The sequence below is a fragment of the Caretta caretta genome, chromosome 5 (genome assembly GCF_965140235.1).
Source record: "Caretta caretta isolate rCarCar2 chromosome 5, rCarCar1.hap1, whole genome shotgun sequence".
NCBI lineage: Eukaryota > Metazoa > Chordata > Testudines > Cheloniidae > Caretta > Caretta caretta.
In genome coordinates this window covers 106,554,572-106,579,727 of record NC_134210.1, presented here as the reverse complement: position 1 = coordinate 106,579,727, position 25,156 = coordinate 106,554,572, and the positions used below count along the sequence as shown (strand labels likewise).

Genomic DNA, 25,156 nt, shown 5'->3' with positions numbered 1-25,156 from the left:
TCCAAAAAGCAAATGAGCAAAACCGCTGGTGGCGTATATCTAATCCATAGTGTAATGTGCAACTAAAGGGAATATCAGTAGCATTCATCTGCTGAAGCTTCCCCATTCTGCAATGATTTGGCTTCTCTGTAAAGGCCCACAGGTCTCAAACCTGGGCCCACAGATTCTCAGGCAGCTTTCACACCCTGGCTCTCCCTGGGGAGCTGACCCAGAATTACTGCATATGAGGGGCTCACAGAACTCTGACTCCTCCCAGAGGCACTGCCCTGAAAGATCCTAATTGGGGATGATGGCCAGCCCTTCCAATTGGCCAGAAGGACGCATAGGAAGTTGTCTGAGCAACTAAGGGGCTTCCTGACTGGCTGCCGCACTGGACCTGACTCCTATTTGATCACTGGTTTTTGATTCCTGCTCTTACCACTGACTTGGTTCCTGGACTCTGATTCTGTCTCTTACCTCTGTCTTAGTTTCTGGATACTGATTTTGGCTCTGACCACGAGGCCTGACTACCCCTACTCTGACCATTAGGTCAGACTGCCCACGTCTCAGTCCTGACATTCCCCTTCTGAGTCAAATAGTTGTACCAACCTGTTTCTTAGGATTGTGGAGCCTCCTCTCCCTCCATAGCAGCCCACACGTCATATATACCAGCTATCCTGTTTTGATTCACACCGGAGGGAGGTCTGTGTGTCCTTTAGGTTTGTTCAAGATGGTGGCTTTCTTTAAAGAACAGAGAAAAGGAAGTCAGTATGTGGGGCTGTGCCATTGACCTCTCCCCAAGAAAGCACATATTATTTTGCTGTTCCTCAGACTCTTCCCAGTCTCAGAAAAGCCAGTAAACCAGCCTTAGGATGTGCACAGTGAGGTAACATCCATACAAACTGAGTCCAAAACCGTGGAGGCTGGTGATCAGTGCTGCAGTCTGTGGGACTGGGCCTGGTTCAACAACATCCTGCCCAGTGCTCTATACAAGGCCGACCATGGGAGAATCTGCATTTGTCTCATGCCCGCAAACAAAAACTTTTTATTATCATTTACCAACAGAAGGTGACCCTTCAATTTTCATAGAGGGTCTTGCTATTAATCTCTTATCCTTTTATTTTACTTCCAATATGAGGCAAAGGAAAATCCTGGTATTCCCTACTTGAACTCTAAGAGTCAGATTTTCAAAACATACATTGCATTTGTGCAGGTACAACTTTGCATATGTATTTTTGAATGCTATCATTTTGCATTTAAATGTTAGACTTTACATATGCAAAAACCCATTAGTGTACAGAAACTAAGGACAAATGGGCTAGAGCTTGTAAATTCTGTCATTTGCACATGATAGCAATACTGCCCAAACACGTATGGAATGTGTATGGCTCAAATGTAGCAACCAATGAAGAGGTGGGTGAGACTCCCCCACAGAAGTTTGACCTGCTCGTTTTATTTCCAGAGATCCCAACAGCTCAGGAAGTTGGAATCTCTTTTTTCTTCCATGCTCCCAAGAAAGAACTGTTGTTCTGCTTTGTCAAGGGATCTTTTAAGGGGCTGAAGGGGTCTGTTGCCTCTTTAAGAGTCACGTGACACTCAACAAGGGACATGACATAACTCCTGGGCCAAACAAGAATCTGCTGCAGTACTATAAATTTGCAAGACAGTGACCTGGCACTTATCCGAGAGTGCTAAAGGAGTTGGCAGATGTGATTGCAGAGCCATTGGCCATTATCTTTGAAAAACTCATGGCGATCGGGGGAGGTCCCGGATGACTGGAAAAAGGCTAATGTAGTGCCCATCTTTAAAAAAGGGAAGAAGGAGGATCCTGGGAATTACAGGCCGGTCAGCCTCACCTCAGTCCCTGCAAAAATCATGAAGCAGGTCCTCAAGGAATCAATTCTGAAGCACTTAGAGGAGAGGAAAGTGATCAGGAACAGTCAGCATGGATTCACCAAGGGAAAGTCATGCCTGACTAATCTAATTGCCTTCTATGATGAGATAACTGGTTCTGTGGATGAAGGGAAAGTAGTGGACGTGTTATTCCTTGACTTTAGCAAAGCTTTTGACACCGTCTCCCACAGTATTCTTGCCAGCAAGTTAAAGAAGTATGGGCTGGATGAATGGACTATAAGGTGGGTAGAAAGTTGGCTAGATTGTCGGGCTCAACGGGTAGTGATCAATAGCTCCATGTCTAGTTGGCAGCCATTATCAAGTGGAGTGCCCCAAGGGTTGGTCCTGGGGCCGGTTTTGTTCAATATCTTCATAAATGATCTGGAGGATGGTGTGGATTGCACCCTCAGCAAGTTTGCAGATGACACTAAACTGGGAGGAGAGGTAGATACGCTGGAGGGTAGGGATAGGATACAGAGAGCCCTAGACAAATTGGAGGATTGGGCCAAAAGAAATCTGATGAGGTTCAACAAGGACAAGTGCAGAGTCCTGCTCTTAGGACAGAAGAATCCCATGCACTGCTACAGACTAGGGACCGAATGGCTCGGCAGCAGTTCTGCAGAAAAGGACCTAGGGGTTACAGTGGACGAGAAGCTGGATATGAGTCAACAGTGTGCCCTTGTTGCCAAGAAGGCCAATGGCATTTTGGGATGTATAAGTAGGGGCATAGCGAGCAGATCGAGGGACGTGATCGTCCCCCTCTATTCGACATTGGTGAGGCCTCATCTGGAGTACTGTGTCCAGTTTTGGGCCCCACACTCCAAGAAGGATGTGGAAAAATTGGAAAGAGTCCAGCGGAGGGCAACAAAAATGATTAGGGGACTGGAACACATGAGTTATGAGGAGAGGCTGAGGGAACTGGGATTGTTTAGTCTGCGGAAGAGAAGAATGAAGGGGGATTTGATAGCTGCTTTCAACTACCTGAAAGGGGGTTTCAAAGAGGATGGATCTAGACTGTTCTCAGTGGTATCAGATGACAGAACAAGGAGTAATGGTCTCAAGTTGCAGTGTGGGAGGTTTAGGTTGGATATTAGGAAAAACTTTTTCACTAGGAGGGTGGTGAAACACTGGAATGCGTTACCCAGGGAGGTGGTGGAATCTTCTTCCTTAGAAGTTTTTAAGGTCAGGCTTGACAAAGCCGTGGCTGGGATGATTTAGTTGGGGATTGGTCCTGCTTTGAGCAGGGGGTTGGACTAGATGACCTCCTGAGGTCCCTTCCAACCCTGATATTCTATGATTCTATGATTTACTTTCAATGCCTGACTGAATGAATGCAGCAGTCAGAAGAAGAGGTCTTAGTGACTTAGTCTTTGACAAATACAATGCACTGTACTTCCTATGAGCAATTCATGTCTACCTATAAGGGTGTTAGTCTCTTAGCTCGAGCATAGTAGGGAGCTTAAGCAGAAATTTAAATTTTATTTTTCTGACCAAACACCAGATTATTTTGAAGAAATCCATGAATCTGGCATCCCAGCCTAATAGCCAGGCTGATGATAGTCCCAAACTGTTGTACATAGTTAATGAAGAAAGAAATAGTTAATGAAAGTGAGTTATTTTTTGAGTTAGTTGCTAGGGAAGGTGCATGTGGTGCCTGTGGTGAGTGGGCTGCTGTAGAGAGTAGCAACATCCTGACAAGATGATTGATTTATCTCCCCGAGTAAGCGGAGGGAAGAGGCAGCAGTCCTATTAGCTCCAGACTACAGATGTATATTCAGATGGGGGAATGAAAGTTTCTTATGTAAATTATTCAAAAATAACAACCACACACCACTACCAAGAACAACATAGTCATTTCATTTTGTCTCTAAGCTGGACACACTCTATATAAATGATATTATCCGCTAATATTAATTATACATGGAACAAATTCACAGCTGGAGAAAACAGGGGTATGTCCTTTGGAAATGTCTGGGCCACATTCAAACATGGTGTAAACAAAAGAGTGAATTTTATGTTGGCTTTAAGTGGAGAAGTAGTATAGTTCTTAGCTATTTGTATTTGATGTGAGTGCAAAATAAATTCAGCTTACATGCGAAAGGGGGAAGATGTGGAGTGGAGTGCAACAGGAAAAGCAACTAGCAGGAGAGTGTTAGTGCGATATAAGAAAGTATGAGGGGCCTAAAGTAAGAATATGCTTTCTTACACCTTCCTGTTAGTTGCTTTTTGTCACTAATCCCTTCCATGTAAATTACACTTACATTGATATTCAGTGAATCTATGTATGTTACACTGCATTGCCACTTAAGCGTACTTACATCTGTTTGTATAACCAATGTACACTACAGTCTAAGTCACTGTTGAATTCGCCTCTGTGTATATCTGAAAAATGAAACTGGCTTTGAGGTTATGAATATTGATAGTTCATCGTGCACACATAGAATTAGCTGAGAGGTAGGCATTTGTAACAACACCTGTGACAGCTGTTGTTTCCTTCAATAGGTAATAGAATTTGATGATGGATCTGGATCAGTTCTCAGAATACAGCCTCTGCGGACTCCACGAGATGAAGCTATTTATGAATGTGTTGCTTCCAATAGTGTTGGAGAAATAAGTGTGTCCACTAGACTCACTGTTTTACGTGGTAAGTCCTTGTCAGACAATAACTTATTTTCTTTGATAGTGTCAAAACTATTACATCATTGCAGTGTTTTGGGTTTTTTTCTACAACTAATGAAAGAAAGAGTGTTTAAGGTTCCTTTTTGGAGGGTACTGTCGTATTGTGAATGCTGTAAAATGGGAACTTACTTGTTTGAAATTTGGATTTGGTTTTCTTTTGGATGTTTGACTCTCTAATGGCTCCATCTTACTGAACAGGGAACAGGGTGGGGAAGAAAATGCAAGGTCAAAGAAAGTAAAATAAGGAGGAAAAATGGGAAGACTCTGGCTAGAACAAGCAAATAATAACATGTTTTGTGAATGCATCTGATTTGCACGTTAGTGCTGTCTTGTGCGCTTTTATTTGCATGATTGGCGTTTATACAGAAAGTTACCCATGCTGCCACTGACCTTGGTGAAACTACAGAAACAGTATTTACATAAGGATGAGCTGCAGCTAAACATTTTCTCCAAAGTACTGGGCGCAAACATGCTGTTCTTCAGCCTCAGACATGCATATCATCTTCTACATCTTTTTATTCATTTATTTAGCAAACATTGTTATTGAGGCCAATGAAAGGATCATCTAATTTTTCAACCCTGGAGTTGGAATATAAGATTTAGTGCCAAACCTATGGACTCAATTACAAATGATATTCCCATTGGAGTAAATGCTAGTAATCGAATGGCCTTTTGTATCTGTTGTTCATTCTTCTGGAGACAGATAGGAACTTTGTTTTGACATGTGAAATGTGTCCCTTCCTCACTTGCTTGCCAATCCCTCCTACAGTGCATTGTCCACTCTGTATTTTGGAGGGAGGTGCTTTCGTCAAAACACTAGCACATAATGCACCATACCAGCCACATAAACATACGGCAGGGAGTTTGTGAAGGTTAGGGTCAGGGTTAGGGTTTGTGTCTACTGGGATGAGAATTTCAACTATCAGACAGCATTAAAAGAAGATAATCCTTGGAGCTCTGTGTTTTATTATTCTTTGCCCCACCATTTAGAAACATTTGGGGAGATATAGAGATTGCTTTTCTTTATTTTGTTTTTTTCCCTTTGTGCTTCTTTCAAAGAACTGGATTTTTGTGTAGCAAGAAAGACTAACTTATTTGTATGTGGTTTTTTAATCAGTGTAAGCAATTATGTTGTTTACATCACCGATGAAAAAGGATCAGAACACTGTGTATGTATGATATATATTTAAAAAATTTTCCTCAGAAGTACCTGACATAATGAAAATAAATACATGAATAAACCTGCTAAAAATTCAAATGTTATCTCTAGTGTTAACTTGGCTGTGTTTGGCATCATTTTAATTTATTTTCCAGCCACAGTTAATAAAAATGGAAAGGTTGATCATTTGGTTCATATTTTAACTTCCCTGTTCAACTCCCTGAACAAAGTAGTTGTTTCTATTGTTTGAAATGACAGAAATCATATTCTGTTCAGTTTTTTATGAATTCATAAATTAAAAAAGCCCCCAAAACAGTCATATTACATAGCAATAATTGTTGTTTGCAGTAAGATCTGAAGACAAGCTCTGTGTGAACTCAAAAATTTGTCTCTTTATCCAACATAAAGTTGGTCCAATAAAAGATATTGCCTCCCCCACCTTGTCTCTCTAATAGCAATAAATATCATTTAAAAATTAAGAATGTGGAAAAAAAAGTGGGAAAATTCAGATGTAAAGTGTATTCTCTGCATACAGAATTTAATGAAGGGTAGAACACGTTACCTACTGAAATATATTTACAGGCCTCCTGGGTCTTTTCATTGAAATGTCTGTGCATGTGTTTTTAAAGATGCAGTTCTGAATCAACTGTTTCTTCCTTACTCTGTAGTAGAGAGACACCGGGACTTATCCTCTTCTCATTGACAACAATGAATACTTAAATGGGTATAAGATCGGCACCCATGTCAAAACTGGCTGGCTCTAAAAATATGATCTACCTGTTCCCCCACCCCCATCTGCAATGTAAGCTGTTTGTTGTAAAGTATATGCAGGTTTTTCTTTGTCTTTCTTTCCAACTCAAATGGTTCAATACTCCTTAAAAATAACTTATGTCAGCATTCTACCTCTTATGAACAGCCCTACAATAATAAATGAGAGTGTACATGCACATGATGGAGATAAATAAAAGTTGGTAAGAAAACAAGGAAAAAATTAAAATGATTAAAAATCGAAGAGAAACTTTATAGTCTCCAGCCCTAATGCTTACAGTTTTTGTTAAAAGGATAAAGGGAAGTAGCTGAGATCCTCTGGTTCGGGGCTCGATTAAAGCAAGATCCATGGATCTAAGCCATGAGATGGAAGGAGGCCCATATACACATTGATCCATGAGGTGTGGAATGGTGTAATAATGCCAGAGAGAATTGGGATCTGCCAACTGGAGAGCGTGAGGTAGCTTTAGGTGGCAGGTAGCATGAGGTTGCAGGTTTAGAAGCCACTTGGCAATGTTGTGGTTGATCTTTTCTTTTATTAGATCCAGTGTTTCGGGCATTAGCATCCAGTGACTCAGGCAATGTAGGTTCAATTACTGCTTTGTGCTTCCTGTGTGGCCTTGGGCAAGTCACTTATTCTCTATATGCCTCACTTCCCCACCTGTACTTTGACCACAATAGTACTTCTGTGCATCACAGGGGTGCTGTTAGGATAAGTATGTGAATAACTACGAGGCACTCAAATACTACAGTGATGGGGACCATGTCAGTATGATAGATAGATCTGAGTAGATTGGATCCAGGCCCCCTCAAGGCTTAATCCACCAGAGAGCCCCCATGTCGCTCTGCATTGTGCAGGTGGTACACATCTCTTTTGCAAGCTCCTCAAATGCTGCCTCCCTGTGCTCCCCGAGAACCAGCACAACATTTGTGCTGCATCTGAAACCATCCAAGCTCTTGCAGTGGAAGGTCAGGATTTGACCCAGAATTAACAAGCTTTGCCACCCTTTTGCCATGAGGGTTGATGAGGCAGAGGGATGTTCCCACGCAAGAAAGGGCCCAGTCTCACAAATTTTTTAATCAGTTAAAGGTATGGTCAGCTTAAGTGGTTACAAATAACTTGGTTCAGTTTGTCTCAATGCAGTAACTTTTTTGCCATCACAGCCACATCTGTATGCCTCCACCCTGTAGTCTGCCTCATCATGTTTCTATGGGAAGTTCTGGACAGCTATCACACAGTGGCTCAGCAGGAGCTGCCTGGGCCTGTGCCTATCCTCTTCTGTTTAGATTCTTCAACTGTGCTCATAACCATGGTATCCGGTCAGTAAGTGCTACAAGCAATGCTGCAGCCTCTAGTTTCTGGAGTTGGTGCTTTACAGTATGGAAGAGGTGGCAGACAGAAAAGATAACAGCTTCCCTCATCACTCTGAAGCATTACGTGAAAAGTAGGCCAAGGCAAAGGGTTGTGTCCTTCTCCACTGAAGACTGAAATGCTAGTCCACTAACACGGTAGAGATGTTGGTGTCATTTATGTGCCAGTGGTGATTTTCATGAACCCAGCCAACCCTTTGCTGATGAAGCCATGCCAAGACTGTAAGCATGTCAACAAATGCTGCTTTATCTGTTGCCACTGTTGTGTCACAGTGGTGTTTGAGTGCACCTTTACGAGACTGAAACCGCCTAAAGCAAAACAACATAGAGCGGATGTATATCCCTACACTCATGGCTGCATGCTCTGTTCACTGTACTATCTGTGAATTAAAAGCAAAGTGCTACATAGACACTTGGAAATTGAGGCTGGATCCTGATACATTCCCATCTCACTACAAGCTCTGTGATTACCATCTGAGCAAATATGCATAATAATGGATTCTCTGTGCCAGTATTTCTGCTCACACTGTCAATCGGCAAGGAGCAAGAGGAGCAAAATCTTTGTGTTGAGATGCTTTTCTCATATCTCTGCTATAAAGCTGCTTTTATAAAGTGATTGATGCGATGTCAAGCAATCATGGTATATAATAAAAAGTGAGTTATGTATTTAACAATGTTTCCCTGGCCATTGATATGACAAGTGTAATTAAAGGACATTGTTTTTATTATAATGGAAAAGGTTCAGAGCAATTTCCAGAGTTTGAAAAATAGCAAGGGGGTGGGGGGAGAGATATGCATTCAAAGCACTATTATTTTCCTGATATCAGAAGATGGGTCACAAGTAATGACAATTTGTTTCCATGTTCTCTCAATACCTCGTGATTTTGAGGTGGGCAGGGGCCATTTTAAACTGGCTTGCTCCTCTGGGTGATGTAACCGGGAAAAGCCATCTAGGGCAGCTTACTCATGGGGATTAGAGTCCCTGGGAGTCAGACACACAGAGTGACACCTTTATTCTGAGGGACAATGCACTGTGGGATGTCTGACTGCACAGTGCTAAATAAGAACAGGGAACTGGATTTACCAGTTACACGGGCATTGCTATGGGTGCCCATCCATTGGCAAGATCATGACGTACCTAGCTGGTCACAAGAAATTTACCATGTGCCAAAAGAGCCAGCTAGCTGGGGAAGTGCCTGGGTAATATTCACTGGTTTTAACCATCTGTCGTGTGTACAGTGTTTTTAGTCCATTGGGCCTCTAGCTGGTCATAGGCATGGTAGAAAGTTGTGTGGATGGGGTCAGAAAGATAGAGCATGTGACACATGCATATATCTATCTCAAAAGCATTCACTAAGAGAAGTTTGAAGAGCCATAGTAAAAACTTTGCAGATTTTTAGTGAGAATGCAACCGACTACGTACAATACCTTACGACCAGAATTAGCATGTTCATTACAGTTCCATTTTATTAATGCCTCTTTTTGAAGACGAACACTGTGGTCCCTGCTGTGAAAATGGTACTTTGCACTTTATGTTATAAAGTGTTCTCTGCTGGGGAGCCGTGCTAGGAACATTAAAGAACAAAGGGCAGCTGCTTGACGATCGTACAAAAGGGTTTTATGAAAGAGGGACCAAAAGGAAAGGTGGCCAATATACAGACAATTTACCAGCAATTATGGTACCAAGTGATGTGCAGATTACTTGAAATGGCTTACAAAAAAGTGCTAGGTCTAAGCGGATACAAAATTACAAACTCTTTTGATATATTTTAGTCATGTGTGTAAATACATGCAGGGCAAACAGAAACATTTGCCTTTTGTGCAGTATAATTTGAAACACTTAATGAATTATCACTCTGTATAAGAGGGAAGGGAAATGGAACTGTTAGCCAGATCAGGAAATGAACAAAAATTTGAAAAACACACAGTCCATTTCCTATGGCTGAGTTTTCAGTTCTTTTATAGTGAAGGAATATTTTGTTATGTCTAATGTAGAACTTTAGCATGACAGTACACTTTGTCAGGAGAACTCATTCTATAACTAGTGTTAATAGTTTAATAAATTCTGCTTATGTAATTTAAATTATCAGGAACACATCAGGGTATACTATCATAAGCTATATAATGCACATAGATTCAAATTTTACTTTCAGATACATGTGTGCCACCCTATTGATTTCACAATTATTTATTATCATTTTATATGTAAAAATAATTTTAAAATCTACATTATCGCCTACAGTCATTCATAATATAAATAGAATGGGCTGAATAATAGTCATGAATAACTGAACTATTTTTATCAATTATCTCATACATATTTTTCAAGTAATATTTTTAGTAGTCACTCAATTCCCAAGATGTAATATTTGTCAAAGAAACTGTTTTCCCCACCAATAAATGATTAATTTATTCACAATTTTTGTCAACTGTTATCACACTTGACATATAAAATAATGCAGTTTTTCCTTCTGCATGGAATAACTGTATGCCAGTGTATTTTTAAAAGGGTTTGTTACAGTTAATAAAATACATATTGATAGTCATTAGAAAACTATTTCTGAATGTAAAACAGGTAGAATAGGAGTACATACACTACTTGAAAATGAAGGAAATATCTCAAGTTCATCAAAATTACTTGTATCTAAAATCCTTTTATCAAGAATTTCAAAAGTGAATAGTGAGCTTGGGTGCTTCAAATTTTGGATGCCAAATTTAAGCTATCTCTAAGGTGTATCAGTTTAGGCAAAATAAACCACTAGCTGCTTTTGAAAATCTTAGTCCTAAACTTTATTTTCTATGGTGGTTGTTCTATTTCTGTGAAACTTCTTTGAATTCCTTGCTGTCCCAGAAAATTATCTTAATATGCTACGCTGCTAGGATGTGTCTACTAAATGAAGATGTACCTTTCCTTGTTGTTTTGATCTAACTAGTCAGTGAAAACAGCTACTGGTCATGGTTTGTGTCTTTATAATGATTTTCTTATTTTTCCATTCTAGTTCATTTTCCTCTGAATTTCATTTTCTTGTTCATTGAACCACATTTCAGATATTTTCTTCCATGACTGTAAAATTACCAGTTCAGTTTCACTCATGTTTATCTGTTCATGATGTCTACTTCATATTTTGAAATGGTATCAGTAGTAATAAAGTATTGCTATCTAATGTTCACAGGGACAGTCAATTTGAAGTGGACAGTCATAAAAGATTAATGTTGACTTGAAGCGTCAGCTGGTTAAACTGTTCCTCCTCATCCATTTCTATTTTATAATAAGAAACTTTTTGTAGTCGATGACTGTTCATGAAATAGATGTCTGGCAGGCAGGTGAACTGAACATCCTCAGACAAGAAGGAGGAATAATACTGTACAAAGAAATAATAGTCCTCTTTAGCATGAAGGGCTTTTTTTTAATTAAAATGTTTTGGCCAAGAATGTACATCTGTTAATTCTTTTCAGACAAGAGCTCAATCATTCATTTCAGCCTGAAAAGCTGATCACAGTCTGGGTGGTCCCAAGGGAGAAACTAATAATTGTTTTTAGCACTGTAACCAATAAGTGTCTATCTCTGCTCTTTACAGAAGGAAATTAATGTATCATGAGCCGGGCAAATATATCCGTGTTAAAACATATTGTGCTTTTCCTTCTATTTTTTTTTAACCAATTTATTTAGGTCATTGATGTTTGTGAGGATCCACTCACTTGTCCTAGAATTGAGTCCCAAATTGAATCCATGCTTGATCAGGTACCATTCAGATTACAAACTGGAATGAGTAACAATGAAGCGAGAGAGAAACGTTAGTACTCCAATCCTGCAAATCTGCCCAAAGGGTCAGTTGTAGGATCACCTGTCACCTAGGTCACCAGTTTTAATCTGGCCTGGTTCAGTAATGACCAGAAGTTATGAGAAGCAATGGGTGGGCATTTTGATGTCGTCCTTAGGGGATTATATCACAACCCCCACCCCACATCACCATTCTAGCTTTTACTAATCAACACTTTTGGTGATTCAGTAGAGAGACAGATAATAAACTGGTGAAGACTGCAAATTTTTTACCCCCTATGGGTGGTCCTGTGAGATCAATGTTGAGTCAAATGATCTGGGCAGTGTGAGTAAGACTGATAGACAACTGCTGTCTGTACTGTACCTGTTTCATAGATAAGTAAACATTTTCCATCTCCTAGCTGTTACTTTGTCATTTTCCTCCACCATTAAATTAGATAAGTGAAAAGAAACAAAAGGTGAATTTTTTTCAGTGCCAAGGTGGATGTGAGGTATTCCATTTATATTAAATAACAGTTTAGGTTTTTGATTGTGCAATTATTTAATCTAGTGGTAAACTTGTGTGCATCAAATATCTATTTTTAATTGATAAATGTAATAATTAAAGATTACTTAGTATACAGGACGCTGTCAGCTATGACAAGAAGCTTGACCCTACAAACTCAAGTGACTAATCCTTATGTGTGTATGTAGCCCCTTGTGCTCCTACAGAGTCCCATCGATGTAGTATCAGGGTTTAAAATTATACAAAATCCCATAATCCACTGTTGTAAAACCACTGTCTGAATAAGAGCTCAATGCCATTACAAAGTGTGCGTTCTGCTTCACTGTGTTGATGAGCTATTTAAAATTTAAGCTGGATAATACATTTCCTATTACTTTCCCCTTTGTTTATGCCCACCTACTTTAGTTACCTATGGCCTCGATTCAGCCTGGCATTTAAACACATGCTTAAGTCCATCTCTGTTCAGGAAAGCAATGAAGCACATGCTTACCTGTAAGCTCATGTTTAAATCTCGTCAAAGTTTTGTGGAAGTCAATGGAACTGAAGTACCATCAATGTGGAGATTGTATTCCTGTTTATAAATTGTGGAATGATATGATAAATTGCATTTAGCTTCCATCTTTGACTGCCTCACCTCTATGCTTCCATTAATCAGTCTGCTCTGGGACTACTTCCAACATTCCAAACCTCTGAGTAGTCTAACAGCTGTCATTTTTTTAAAGCAACTTGACACAAAAATGTTTCCTCTCCCCTGCCCTCCCTCCCTTTAGAATCTGGAATTTCCTCTCCATCTCCATTTGCCATGCAGTGCAGAATGGATAATGTTCTGTCCTGCACCCAGAGACTTGTTTCAAGACCAACATTTTGCAAAACATCAGGAATAGAAGTGGCTGCTTTATTCCATTGGAGGGGAGCTGGGAAAATCCCCCTTTTTTAATGAAATAGGAAAATAGTTTCTATTTCTGGAAGGTCATGAGATATCAGACCATAAAATTGTGACATTTTGTAAAGATAAGCCACTTCAGTTAATTTAAACAGGTTTATAAAATTTATTCACTGTAGTTTTATCTCTTTCAGGAGTGTCCTAGGTGCACTCATGATACTTAGGAGAGAGAAAAATATTATAATGACTTCATTTTAGAAATCTCTGTAGATTAATTTATTCTGTCTATCTAAAATAGACGGTGATAATGTATAATATTTGTTGCTTAAACAAAATATATGTGTCAGGTGTGTTATGGGCATGAGTTTGGAATTGCCAGCATAACTCATTCACTAATGGTGTTAGTAGTGGGGTGATGCTGGGTGGGAGATGGTTTTATTTTTGTTATGTGTGCAGTAGGCCAACCTGTCCTTCTGAAGTTAGTTCACTGTTTATTGCAAAGCTGTCAGCAGTCTTCTGTTATTAAAAGGGCTGTCGTACTGTACGTACATACAGATCTATCTATCATGTTGCAAATGTATATTTGGAAACTTTATTCTAGAGATTATTTTCCTTAAGATATGTTTCATTACCAGTTTGAGGATATGGTTCTTTACTATATGGTTTCAAGTAGCTCGTGATCTGGCTTCTTATTAGTGTATGTACTTGATTTAGGATGAAAGGAAACCAGTAGTGTCAGAAGCTTGATAACGTTCAGTTCAATTATTACCAAGGTAAATTTATGTATAAAATGCATAGCAGGGGATAATAAAGCCAAGTTTCTAGAAGAAGGTCCTCATATAGTAGATCAGCCTGCAGCTTTTCAGTCTAGTGGTTTCTGAGAACACTAATGTCTCATCAAGTGCACCATTAGGATGACAGGAAGGTTTGTTGAAATGTAGGACATGTTTGACACTAGAGTGCTTAAGTGACAGCAAAATTAAATCCATTTTTAATGCTATAGGCACGCATCTTGAAAGGGAAAAAAAACTGAGAATTACATCTAGTGAAAGATATGGAAACACTATCTGGGAAAAAAAATATTTTGCTAAAAAAAACAAAATTATTTCAAGTAATATTGAAGATACATTTTGTTTATTTAACTAATAACCGTTTATAAAATATGCTTTATTATTGTAATTGTCTAGTTTTATAAGATTTCATGTGGAGCACAATGAAAGAATATCAGTAAATATAAGAAAATTTTAAAACATACCAGTTAACTACATTAGTATTAAAATAACCTCTCTCAGCAGATTTCATTAAGCCAAACTGATTTTAATAGTAAAATATTTAGATTTTTAGAAATGGGAATTTGGCATTTCTGACACAGAATGATGAACAGTAATAGATAAAAGCAAAAAAAAAAGATTTATTTCTGCTGTTAATTTAAGAGAATCAAATAGCCAGGATTAAAGCAGCCTACCAAAAAAATCCTTTTATGAATGCGATATGGTTTATGCATGACATTAGATCTTATTATGATAGATCTTATTTCAGGTATGGCCATGCCTGCTGTAAACTAACATCACGTAGGTGCAGCTGACTTACTACCATTCCATTAATCTTTGTTGCAAGGATGCATTAATAAAGTCTCCTCCACTCACTAGTTCAATAGCAAATGAAATTCCCTCATCTTCGATTACAAACAGATAAATCATCTTGTGCAAAATTTAGCTGTGACTTAAATTATTCCATTAAAATGATTTACTATAAAACTACTACAAAGGGGTCTGCTAGGGTATAAAATGTTGCCTAGTAATAGTAGCATTTTGCTAGATATTTATTTCAAAAGCTTCTTGTGAAGTACAGTATTAGTAACTGCATTCAACAACGACAAAACAAGATTTTCAAGTGGAAGCATTTCAATAAGCTTTTTAGATAAATTCAAACTAATAGCACTGATTAGAAGCAGGTGCTGTGTAAGCGCTGCCAATGCACCTGAATCCTGACTCTCAGTACTTCTGCTATTCTTGTCCTGGGCTTCTTTTAAGGAACCATTACCAATTGTACTTAACTGAATTTTATTAAACAGTAATTAAAAATAGATAGTTAAAGGAAGACGGCCAGATGTTTAGGCTTCTCAGATCCCTTAACTTACAGTTAGTTTAATGTTCCGTGTATGAAGCTGAAGAGTCCTTAATCTTTCCACATCCACTAAGGACAATGGAGAGATTCCCTGCTTCTGGGGACAAGAACAGGTCCTCTGAGCATGTCTTTCAGAGTAACAGCCATGTTAGTCTGTATTCGCAAAAAGAAAAGGAGGACTTGTGGCACCTTAGAGACTAACCAATTTATTTGAGCATAAGCTTTCGTGAGCTACAGCTCACTTCATCGGATGCATACTGTGGAAAGTGTAGAAGATCTTGTTATATACACACAAAGCATGAAAAAATACCTCCTCCCACCCCACTCTCCTGCTGGTAATAGCTTATCTAAAGTGATCACTCTCCTTACAATGACAGGTTTCAGAGGAACAGCCGTGTTAGTCTGTATTTACAAAAAGAAAAGGAGTACTTGTGGCACCTTAGAGACTAACCAATTTATTTGAGCATGAGCTTTCGTGAGCTACAGCTCACTTCATCAGATGTATACCGTGGAAACTGCAGCAGACTTTATATACACACAGAGAATATGAAACAATACCTCCTCCCACCCCACTGTCCTGCTGGTAATAGCTTATCTAAAGTGATCAACAGGTGGGCCATTTCCAGCACAAAGCCAGGTTTTCTCACCCTCCACCCCCCCACACAAATTCACTCTCCTGCTGGTGCTAGCCCATCCAAAGTGACAACTCTTTACATAATCAAGTCGGGCTATTTCCTGCATAGATCCAGGTTTTCTCACATCCCCCCCACCCCCATACACACACAAACTCACTCTCCTGCTGGTAATAGCTCATCTAAACTGACCACTCTCCAAGTTTAAATCCAAGTTAAACCAGAACATCTGGGGGGGGGGGTAGGAAAAAACAAGAGGAAACAGGCTACCTTGCATAATGACTTAGCCACTCCCAGTCTCTATTTAAGCCTAAATTAATAGTATCCTTACAATGTGTATGATAATCAAGTTGGGCCATTTGCAGCACAAATCCAGGTTTTCTCACCCTCTGCCCCCCCCCCCCCCCCCCCCCGCACACACAAACCCATTCTCCTGCTGCTAATAGCTTATCTAAAGTGACCACTCTCCTTACAATGTGTATGATAATCAAGGTGGGCCATTTCCAGCACAAATCTAGGGTTTAACAAGAACGTCTGGGGGTGGGAGTAGGAAAAAACAAGGGGAAATAGGTTACCTTGCATATTGACTTAGCCGCTCCCAGTCTCTATTCAAGCCTAAGTTAGTTGTATCCAATTTGCAAATGAATTCTAATTCAACAGTTTCTCACTGGAGTCTGGATTTGAACTTTTTTTGTTGTAACATAGCAACTTTCATGTCTGTAATCACGTGACCAGAGAGATTGAAGTGTTCTCCGACTGGTTTATGAATGTTATAATTCTTGACATCTGATTTGTGTCCATTTATTCTTTTACGTAGAGACTGTCCAGTTTGACCAATGTACATGGCAGAGGGGCATTGCTGGTACATGATGCCATATATCACATTGGTGGATGTGCAGGTGAACAAGCCTCTGATAGTAGATAAGCTATTACCAGCAGGAGAGTGGGGCGGGAGGAGATATTTTTCATGCTTTGTATGTATATAGAAAGATCTTCTACACTTTCCACAGTATGCATCCGATGAAGTGAGCTGTAGCTCACGAAAGCTTATGCTCAAATAAATTGATTAGTCTCTAAGGTGCCATAAGTACTTCTTTTCTTTTTGAGCATGTCTTGTTGCCCATTTTACACACCTTCTCCTGGAAACACCACTCTGTTATAGGAAGACTGGGTGAAACTCCCGGTGGAGTAGGAAGAACCATTGTGGAATCACTCCTTGTACTGACCGGTATGAATAAGAGACACTTTCTCTCCCATGAGATCCACAGTGCTCCAAGCCTGAGACCAAGCTCAGAAACTGATCTTGGCTTCCCATTGGTTCCTCACTGTTTTCAGTGGACTTGCCCTGTGATTTATTTTAATAAAATATATCTTCTTGTCTTAAATGGCATTATTGTCTCTGCTCCAAAGATAAACAAATCTGTATACACAAACTGTATCTTAGTGTTCATGCACAGATTTATTTGGTTCTGCTGTACCGATAAGACTGTCTGAGGAATCCTGCAACAAAATGATTTTCAAGGAAAGTGATTTGGAAGGCTGAAAAGTTGCCAGGGTTTTTTCATAAAGAGACACCGTTACTCCTTACTCGATTTATTGCAACAAGATGAAGGCAACTTCAAATAAATTGTTAGTAAACCAAGAAACAATCATTTATTGTTGTGGCATGTTTCATATTGCAGGCAAAGAGCCTGATCCAATGTATGTTGAAGTCAGTGCAAAGACTCCATTTGACTTCCCTGGGCTTTAAATCAATCCCATAGAGAGCTCATTAGTTGTCAAGTGGCAAAGCCCCAATAAAATACAGTCCAACATTTTCAAACCTGGATACCTAAATTTAGGCACCTCAGAAAGTAGCCTGATTCTAAGAGGTGCAGAGCACCTACACTTCCCTTTGACTCGAGGTTTGTGCTCAGATGCTCTGAAAATCTGGTCACTTGCTTAAATTCCTCAATATGGACTTTGGTGCCTAAAGTTAGGTATGTAGACCAAGATATACTTATAAAATTAAGTGCCTAAAGTTAAGTTACTAAGTAAGTATTTAGGTATTTGAACAAGTATCCTAATTCTCAAGTGTTCAGTGTCCAGCATCCACCTGTGACTGCAGCAGGAGCTGCTGGATACCCAGCGCTTTTGAAAAACAGGTCACTTATTTAAGCAGCTAAGTCATGATTTAGGAGCCCAGTTTTAGGCACTAATGTTTTAAGGTCTTGCCCACAGTTTCCATACTGTTGAACTTAGTGTATTGATAGTAAGAATATTAAACCTTAGCTGATAACTAATTGATGGAATAACTTTTCACAAAAGAGAATTTTTGTGTGCAAATCCTTCAACTTGTGTAATTCTTGAAAAGGTGGGAGTGTGTATATATGATGTATGTGCAAGGAGGCGTTCTTTAGTGCGTGAACCAGACAACAAAGGGTGTTTGAGATGTGTATTATTACTGTAAATGCCTCATTTACAGGAAATTGACTCTTATTGTGTCATAAGAAGGATGCGAATGGGGAAAAGCAGAAACTGGGAAGAAATATTTTGAGACTACCTAAAAGAGAAAATAATGTAGGCCTATGAATTGGATTGGCAAACTTATTGCAGATTATTTTCCAATTTATGGGAAGGAACAGGAAGATAGAAGCTGAACCTTACTAAGGACAAATTAGCTTTCCTTTTTAACAATTAATATACATTGCTTTGGACTCAGATGACTGGAGTCTTCATCTGATTCTCCTTTGCAGGAAAGTCCTAGTTGTTTATTTGCTTGTTTTATGTTAATTGAAAGAAACATTTGGAAAAGATGCCCAGGGACAAATTTTGTTTTCAGTTACACCAAATTGAGAGCAAAATTTTGCTCCTAGCTGTGTGGCCAGCCCCAAGTGTTCAGAAATACGAGTCTGGTCTCCCAAAATTATGCACTTATCATAAAAATCATGAGAAGTTAAAAATAATAAATACGTTGTCTTTTTATTTGCCTCCTGGTTTTTGAGCCTTTAGGGGTTCAAGTTTTTAAGCTTTTTTCCTAAATCCAAAAGGACTAGAAACTTACTTTAGTTTAAATTAAAGTTAAAAATCTCATGTAATCAGAGGACTCCAAGAGATGGGGCTTTAAGGAAAATGCCAGATATGAAGAGACTCACAATATGATCATGAGAATTGGCAACACTGCCCTAATTAGCTGGAAGAGTAAATGTTTTAGAAGAGCATCAAGAAAATGTTTAAAATGTTGATGACCTAGTCATTTCCGATACAATAGAATTAGTTTTTAATTTTGAGTATTTGACATTTTCTACTTAGTATTTCATTGATTTTGATTATTCTGATTGCTCACTGCCTGCCTAACCCAGTGGAATGATCATTCATTTATTACAGAATTGGACCAACATAATATAGCTGTGTACACAGCATGCATTTTTTAATATGGATAGCTGTAAGTCAGTGTGTATTCCCTGAGCTTTAGATATTAGCTGCTGAAATCTTGGAGCTGATTGAAAAGGTGTGAAATACATTTTGTATGGTTTCTGTAAGATCATTATTTAATCATTATCAAAAATCTTGTGGTATATTATGGATTTTGTTCCATACTCAGGCCTGATGATTATAGGAAGAAGAAGGCTGGTATATGGGGCAAAGAGCTGTGAAACAGAAATTCCTTTTATTGTCTACCTTTAACAGGTTTCAGAGTAACAGCCGTGTTAGTCTGTATTCGCAAAAAGAAAAGGAGTACTTGTGGCACCTTAGGCACCTAAGGTGCCACAAGTATACCTTTAACAGTAGTTGGTGGAAGCCTTGCTGATTTCATTTTTGGGGTGGTGGTTTTAAATTCTTACTTTAGTCAAATACATCTGCAAATTACAGTAAGACTGCAGAAGCAGCAGTTCAAGGCTCCTCACAGTGCTACTCAGCTGGACAATACTTTATTATGCTGGCAGTTTAATGGAGTATAAAAAGAAATGACTATTTTAAAATCAAGTCTTTAAGCGGATAACCTACAGATTTCAAAGTTTTTTTTTTTAAAGAAGTCTATGGCAAAAGAAGTGATTACTAAAACTGAAGTAGGTGCATTGTTAGCATTTTCCAGCTAGTTACGTCCTTCTGAATGTTTCTGACCTTGAAATGGCCTTTTCAAACATATGTTTTTTTCATTATGATTAATGGTGCACTTGTATCAGAAAATGTTTTGGACATAAACCAGAATTTGTATGCATGCTACATGGACTGATATATACAGTACTTACTATGTATGCATGTACCAAATACATTAAATAAAGGCTTGATCTCACCCTCCCATATGTAGGCTCATGCATCAAAGTGTGTCTTGTAAAATGAGCCACTGAATTTACAAGATTGAGGAAAACTAGATCAAATTGGTAGCTTACTTTACAAGATATGCAATATATGTCTCCATGTTAAATGGCAGGATCAAACCTTTACTTTAGAGTCAAAGTTTTAGCATGGTGTGAGAAACTTTAGGTGAACCATCCCACTGAATACATTAGCGGATATGAATGTTGTATTCCTCTATAGCAGCTCTATATTCCTCTATATTCATGTGATTTGTGTACTTTCTTACGTTCCTTCTCCCTTTTCTCACCAAGTTGAATAGTTTGTATATTTATTCTGAAAATAAATATATAAGCAAAGCTAGTAAGAAAATGCTACTGAAAGACTAGTATGCAGTGTAGTTGTAGCTGTGTTGGTCCCAGAATATTAGAGAGACAAGGTGAGTGAAATAATATATTTTATTGGACCAACTCCTATTGGTGTGTGAGACAAGCTTTTGAGCCACACAGAGCTCTTCTTCAGGTCTTAGAAAGGTGCCAGTGCACCATGAAACCAATGATATGCCTGAGATACATTGATGACATTTCCATCTCTGGACAGATGGCTTAGATGTTCTCATAGATTTCCACCATAACTTCAGCAATCATCACCCATCCATTTAACTGTCTCTGGAATACTCCCACACTAGCATCAACTTCCTGGACATCACATTCAGATTCAGCAATGGAACCCCACAAACAATTACATACAAGAAACCCACGGATCACCTCACCTACCTCCATAAATCCAATAACGACCCAAACACATCAAGCAATCTGTTATCTACAGCCAGGCACTCAGATAACACAGAATATGCTCCAAGGAGAAAGTCTGGGATATACACCTTAGCACATCCAAAAATCGCCTTCACCAAACAATGACACTCCACCAGAGAAGTAAATCACATCATGGAATGGACCATCCAAATACCCCAAGAGAACTTGTTTCAAAACAGAAATAAAACCTCCTCTGACTGCTTACCCCTCGTTGTCACCTGCCACTGCACATTGGAACTCATACAAGGTATCATCAAAAATACAACGAATGCTGTATGGGAACCACATCATGAATGAAATCTTTCCTGAACTTCTGGCCATCAAACAACCCTCCAGCCTCTCCAAGCTCATCATCAGAACCAAGCTCCCCCGAGGCCATGACACACCAACCCAAAGCACACGAGTCACTGCCAGAAGAACAGATTCAAAACCTGAAGACATATATTCATTGCTACAAGATCACCACCCCCAACAATACACCTTTCAAGATCCATGGGTCCTCCACATGTCTATCACAACATGTGGTGTACCTCATCTGGTGCACTAAATGCCCCAACAGCAACTATTTGGGTAAAACCAAACAATCACTATACTTTTGAATGAATTTACACAGGAAAATGATAAAATGCAAAAACACCCTAATGCCTGTGGGTGAACACTTTTCACAAGGTCATCACTTTATATTTGACCTCTCAGTTTTCATCCTCAAAGGAATCCTGCACTACGCTTTCAAAAGACTCACCTGTAGCTTAAATTCATAACACTGCTAGACACTAAAAAGCATGGACTGAACAGAGACGCTGGATTGATGACTTATTACAACAGTCTGTAATCTACTAACTTCCCCCTCCCTTTTTGTCCTATGATTGCAGACATGTTAATGGGCCACTTCACCTTGAATGGACCCTGAGAATATATACTAGCAACTTATGCTAAACAATCTATTCCACTTCATACCTTTTCCAGACCTGAAACAGAGCTCTGTAGTTCAATAGGTTGTCTCTCACATTAACAAAACTTGGTCCAATAAAAGATATCAACTCACCTACTTTGTCTCATTGAAAGACTGGAACCGTTATGTAAAAGTTTGTCAATTAATATCAGCTACATTTGTAGAATCTGGAATATGTTTGAAGGTGGAATTGTTACCCTGATTTTACATTTCTGGGGCAGCATTTTAGTAATATTTTTAAAGGTGACATGAATAATTTGATATAGGATTAAGACTTTAAAGGAGGGGACAGATGTGATATCTGCAAGAACCCCGCTTACCTGCACTAATGGGAATTTAGGTGCATAATTGCTTGTTTGCCCTGTGCTTTCTGTTGATAACGGGTCCTGTAGTGTTTAATGGCTCATTAACTGAATAACTGACTTGGAGGGATGTTTTTCCTCTTGCTGCACTGCCACAACTCTTCTTAAAGTGAGTGGGAGTTAAATAGGTGAATTGGGGGTAGAACACAGTTCCTTTTCATATTAGAATTCTCACTGGAGTTGTTTTCTGCTTCAGTTGTTAAAATGAATCAGAGAGGTCCAAAATCCTGTTCATACTGCTCCTCCCAAGCTTTTTTGTTAAGGTTTGCCTTCACTTGGAAAAATATTTATTGCTAGCTATGGCTGTCAGTGGTAGGTAAAGCTGAAATGGTGCTGAACCCAGATTCACAGCAAGTGTCAACTACGGCTAATCATTTTACACCTATAGCTAACAGCAGGTGGCCGCAATAGGTGGTGTGTGTGTGTGTACAAGTCTTCAGTGTTTAGGTTCACCCTCCTGAGCCCAAACATAATCAAGGGAGGAAGGCCTATGTGTCAAGCAACTGACAAGAGTTGGTAACAGGAAACTGAGCTGATTGACAGCAGCCATCCTGGAGATTGATGAGAACGCCGTTCCACTCAGCAAAAACGCTAACAGTCAGCCAGCTAATGTCTCAGAAAGGTATTCAGGTCCCAGACTGAAAAAAGATTAGGACGGAGAGGTATTTTTTTGTGCCATTTTGTTCTGGTTAAATGCTAGCTAGTCTAGGTACTGGCTACATTCTAGTTATGGAGATTGAACAATTATGGATACTACGTGTTAAATAATTCACTTTGTCTTTGCTGCTAAATGTTTATTGTTTGCTCTGGGATGATTTATTTACATATTAAACTAAGTATCCCATGGAGCTAGCATCCAAACAGATAGAAATGTCAACACAGACTATGATAGTAGGCTAACGTTTTCAAATGTGGCTGCCTAAAGTTAAGTGCCTAAATCCATACGTGGCTAGATTTTGGATTTAGATATTTAAATTTTTGTGCTATACTATATACTATCTATACTATATTCTTACTATCAGTACTATTTTTCATATAGAGCATAGAAATGCATGGCACTTTATAGGCAAAAAAATACAACTCTCTGCCCCATGAAACTTACTATTTAAATAAGATCAAAAACACAACAAAAATTTTGACTGATCATGGTGGGTAGTGGGGAAGGGAGGCCAAAATAGTGACAATGGGAAGGGATAATTTTTTTTAAATGCTTTTGAATAAACAGTTTTCTGGCAGAAAGCAGATTATATACATTGTTCTGTTTTTCACATTTCCTCTTGTATTTAATTATTATGTTTACCTTTATTTTAAATTTAAAATGTATTTGGTGGATTATATATGTAAGGCTTCAGGGAAGGAAGTGCGCTTTAAAGCGAGATTTGAATGAAGAGAGTAGTGAACCAGTACGCACGATGTTGAAGACTATTATTATTTAGTACTTATGCAGTATAGTGCCAAAGAGATGCGCAATGATCTACAATATAAATAAACATAGTAACTCATCCCCAAGGAATGTAGAGTTTAAGAATAATAGGAAGGGAGGATAACATGAGGGTGGGGGAGAGTGAGGGCAAGGACAGTATGATCAGGCAGTCAGTTGAAGACTAATCCACATAGTTTGAAGATTATGAGGTTTATTGTCCTGTTTTAAATGCTTCTAAGATTATAATTTATAAGCCTCCTTGAAGAAGTGAGTTTTGAGAAAGGGCTAAGGCCAGGTCTATACTAGGAGCAGAATACTACTATTGTAGCAAAGTGTGCCTAGTGTCAGAGTTCTGGGTTCTGTGCTGACTCTTTCCTTGACTGTGTGAATCTGGACAAGTCATTTTGCCATTATTACTTATTTTTTAATATGGGCATGTAATAAGTGCATACAGTAACAGGGGTGTTGTGAAGCTTACATGGTTTAAGAAGCATCTACTCTATTTAAGTGCAAAGTATTTGAGTATTGTACTTTCTAAAATGCAGGTAAAACTCAAAGTTTTGGGAAACTTCTCTAGTGTCTTTATTGTCAGTAAAGGCTCTTTTTGCGATGCACGGAGGAGAGAGATTCTTGTTTAGGTACAAAATGAGCGGCTGTAATTATGATGTTGCACTCCATATGATTTTATAAAAATATGCTAATGAGTGTGAATATAATGTAACTGGAATATGCTTCATGCAAAAGGTCACTTGTAAGGTATCATTACAAAGCTTATAATCTACTGAGTGTGGTCATCCTATTTGTATAAATGTATCATTCTTGTATTTGAAACTAGAAATATGAAATATAACTCTGAGGTCCTATTGTAATTATGCAAAGTGTGGGCCATTAATGGTGGTTTGGCATCTTGATGGCTCCCATCAACTAGTACAATTGGTTGTAAATGGCTCAGTTTACTTGCAAGCCTTCCTGTGAGTCAGTCCAGGAAGAATGAAGGCTTGGGGTCTCACAGGGCATGTGACCATGTCACCTGGGACTGGAATCCATTTTAAACCTGGTGCTTTTCCATTTAGAAGGATGGGTGGGGACCCAGAGAGACAAAAGATTCCTGCCTTGTGCCAAAGCTATATAAGGGGGTGGAACAGAACAAAGGAAGTTCCAGTCATGAGAAATCCCCTAGTTACCACCTGAGCTGGAGCTAACAAGAACTATACCAGGGGAAAGGATTGGACCCAGACTAGGAGGGAGTCTAGTCTGTGAAAGAAGCTTATTGGAACATCTCTGAGGGTGAAATTTAATCTGTAATCAGTTTCTTAATGTATTAGGTTTAGACCTGTGTGTTTTGTTTTATTTTGCTTGGTAACTTACTTTGTTCTGTCTGTCATTATTTGGAACCGCTTCAATCCTACTTTTTATACTTTATAAAACCACTTTTGCATATTAATTAACCCAGAGTAAGTAATTAATATCTGGGGGAGCAAACAGCTGTGCATCTCTCTCTGTCAGTGTTATAGAGAGTGAACAATGTATCAGTTTACCCCATATAAGA

The 25,156-nt window shown here is 38.9% G+C and overlaps 1 protein-coding gene across 39 annotated transcripts in view; it reads left to right on the top strand.

Moving 5' to 3' along the window:
• Positions 1–25,156, top strand: part of PTPRD (protein tyrosine phosphatase receptor type D) — a 1,703,394-nt gene that overhangs the window by 1,394,433 nt on the left and 283,805 nt on the right. For all 39 annotated transcript variants that reach the window (XM_048850700.2, XM_048850704.2, XM_048850702.2 and 36 more), the window contains one exon: positions 4,375–4,516. In XM_048850700.2, coding sequence (XP_048706657.1) covers positions 4,375–4,516 — 142 coding nt within the window. The remainder of the gene's footprint in view (positions 1–4,374; positions 4,517–25,156) is intronic.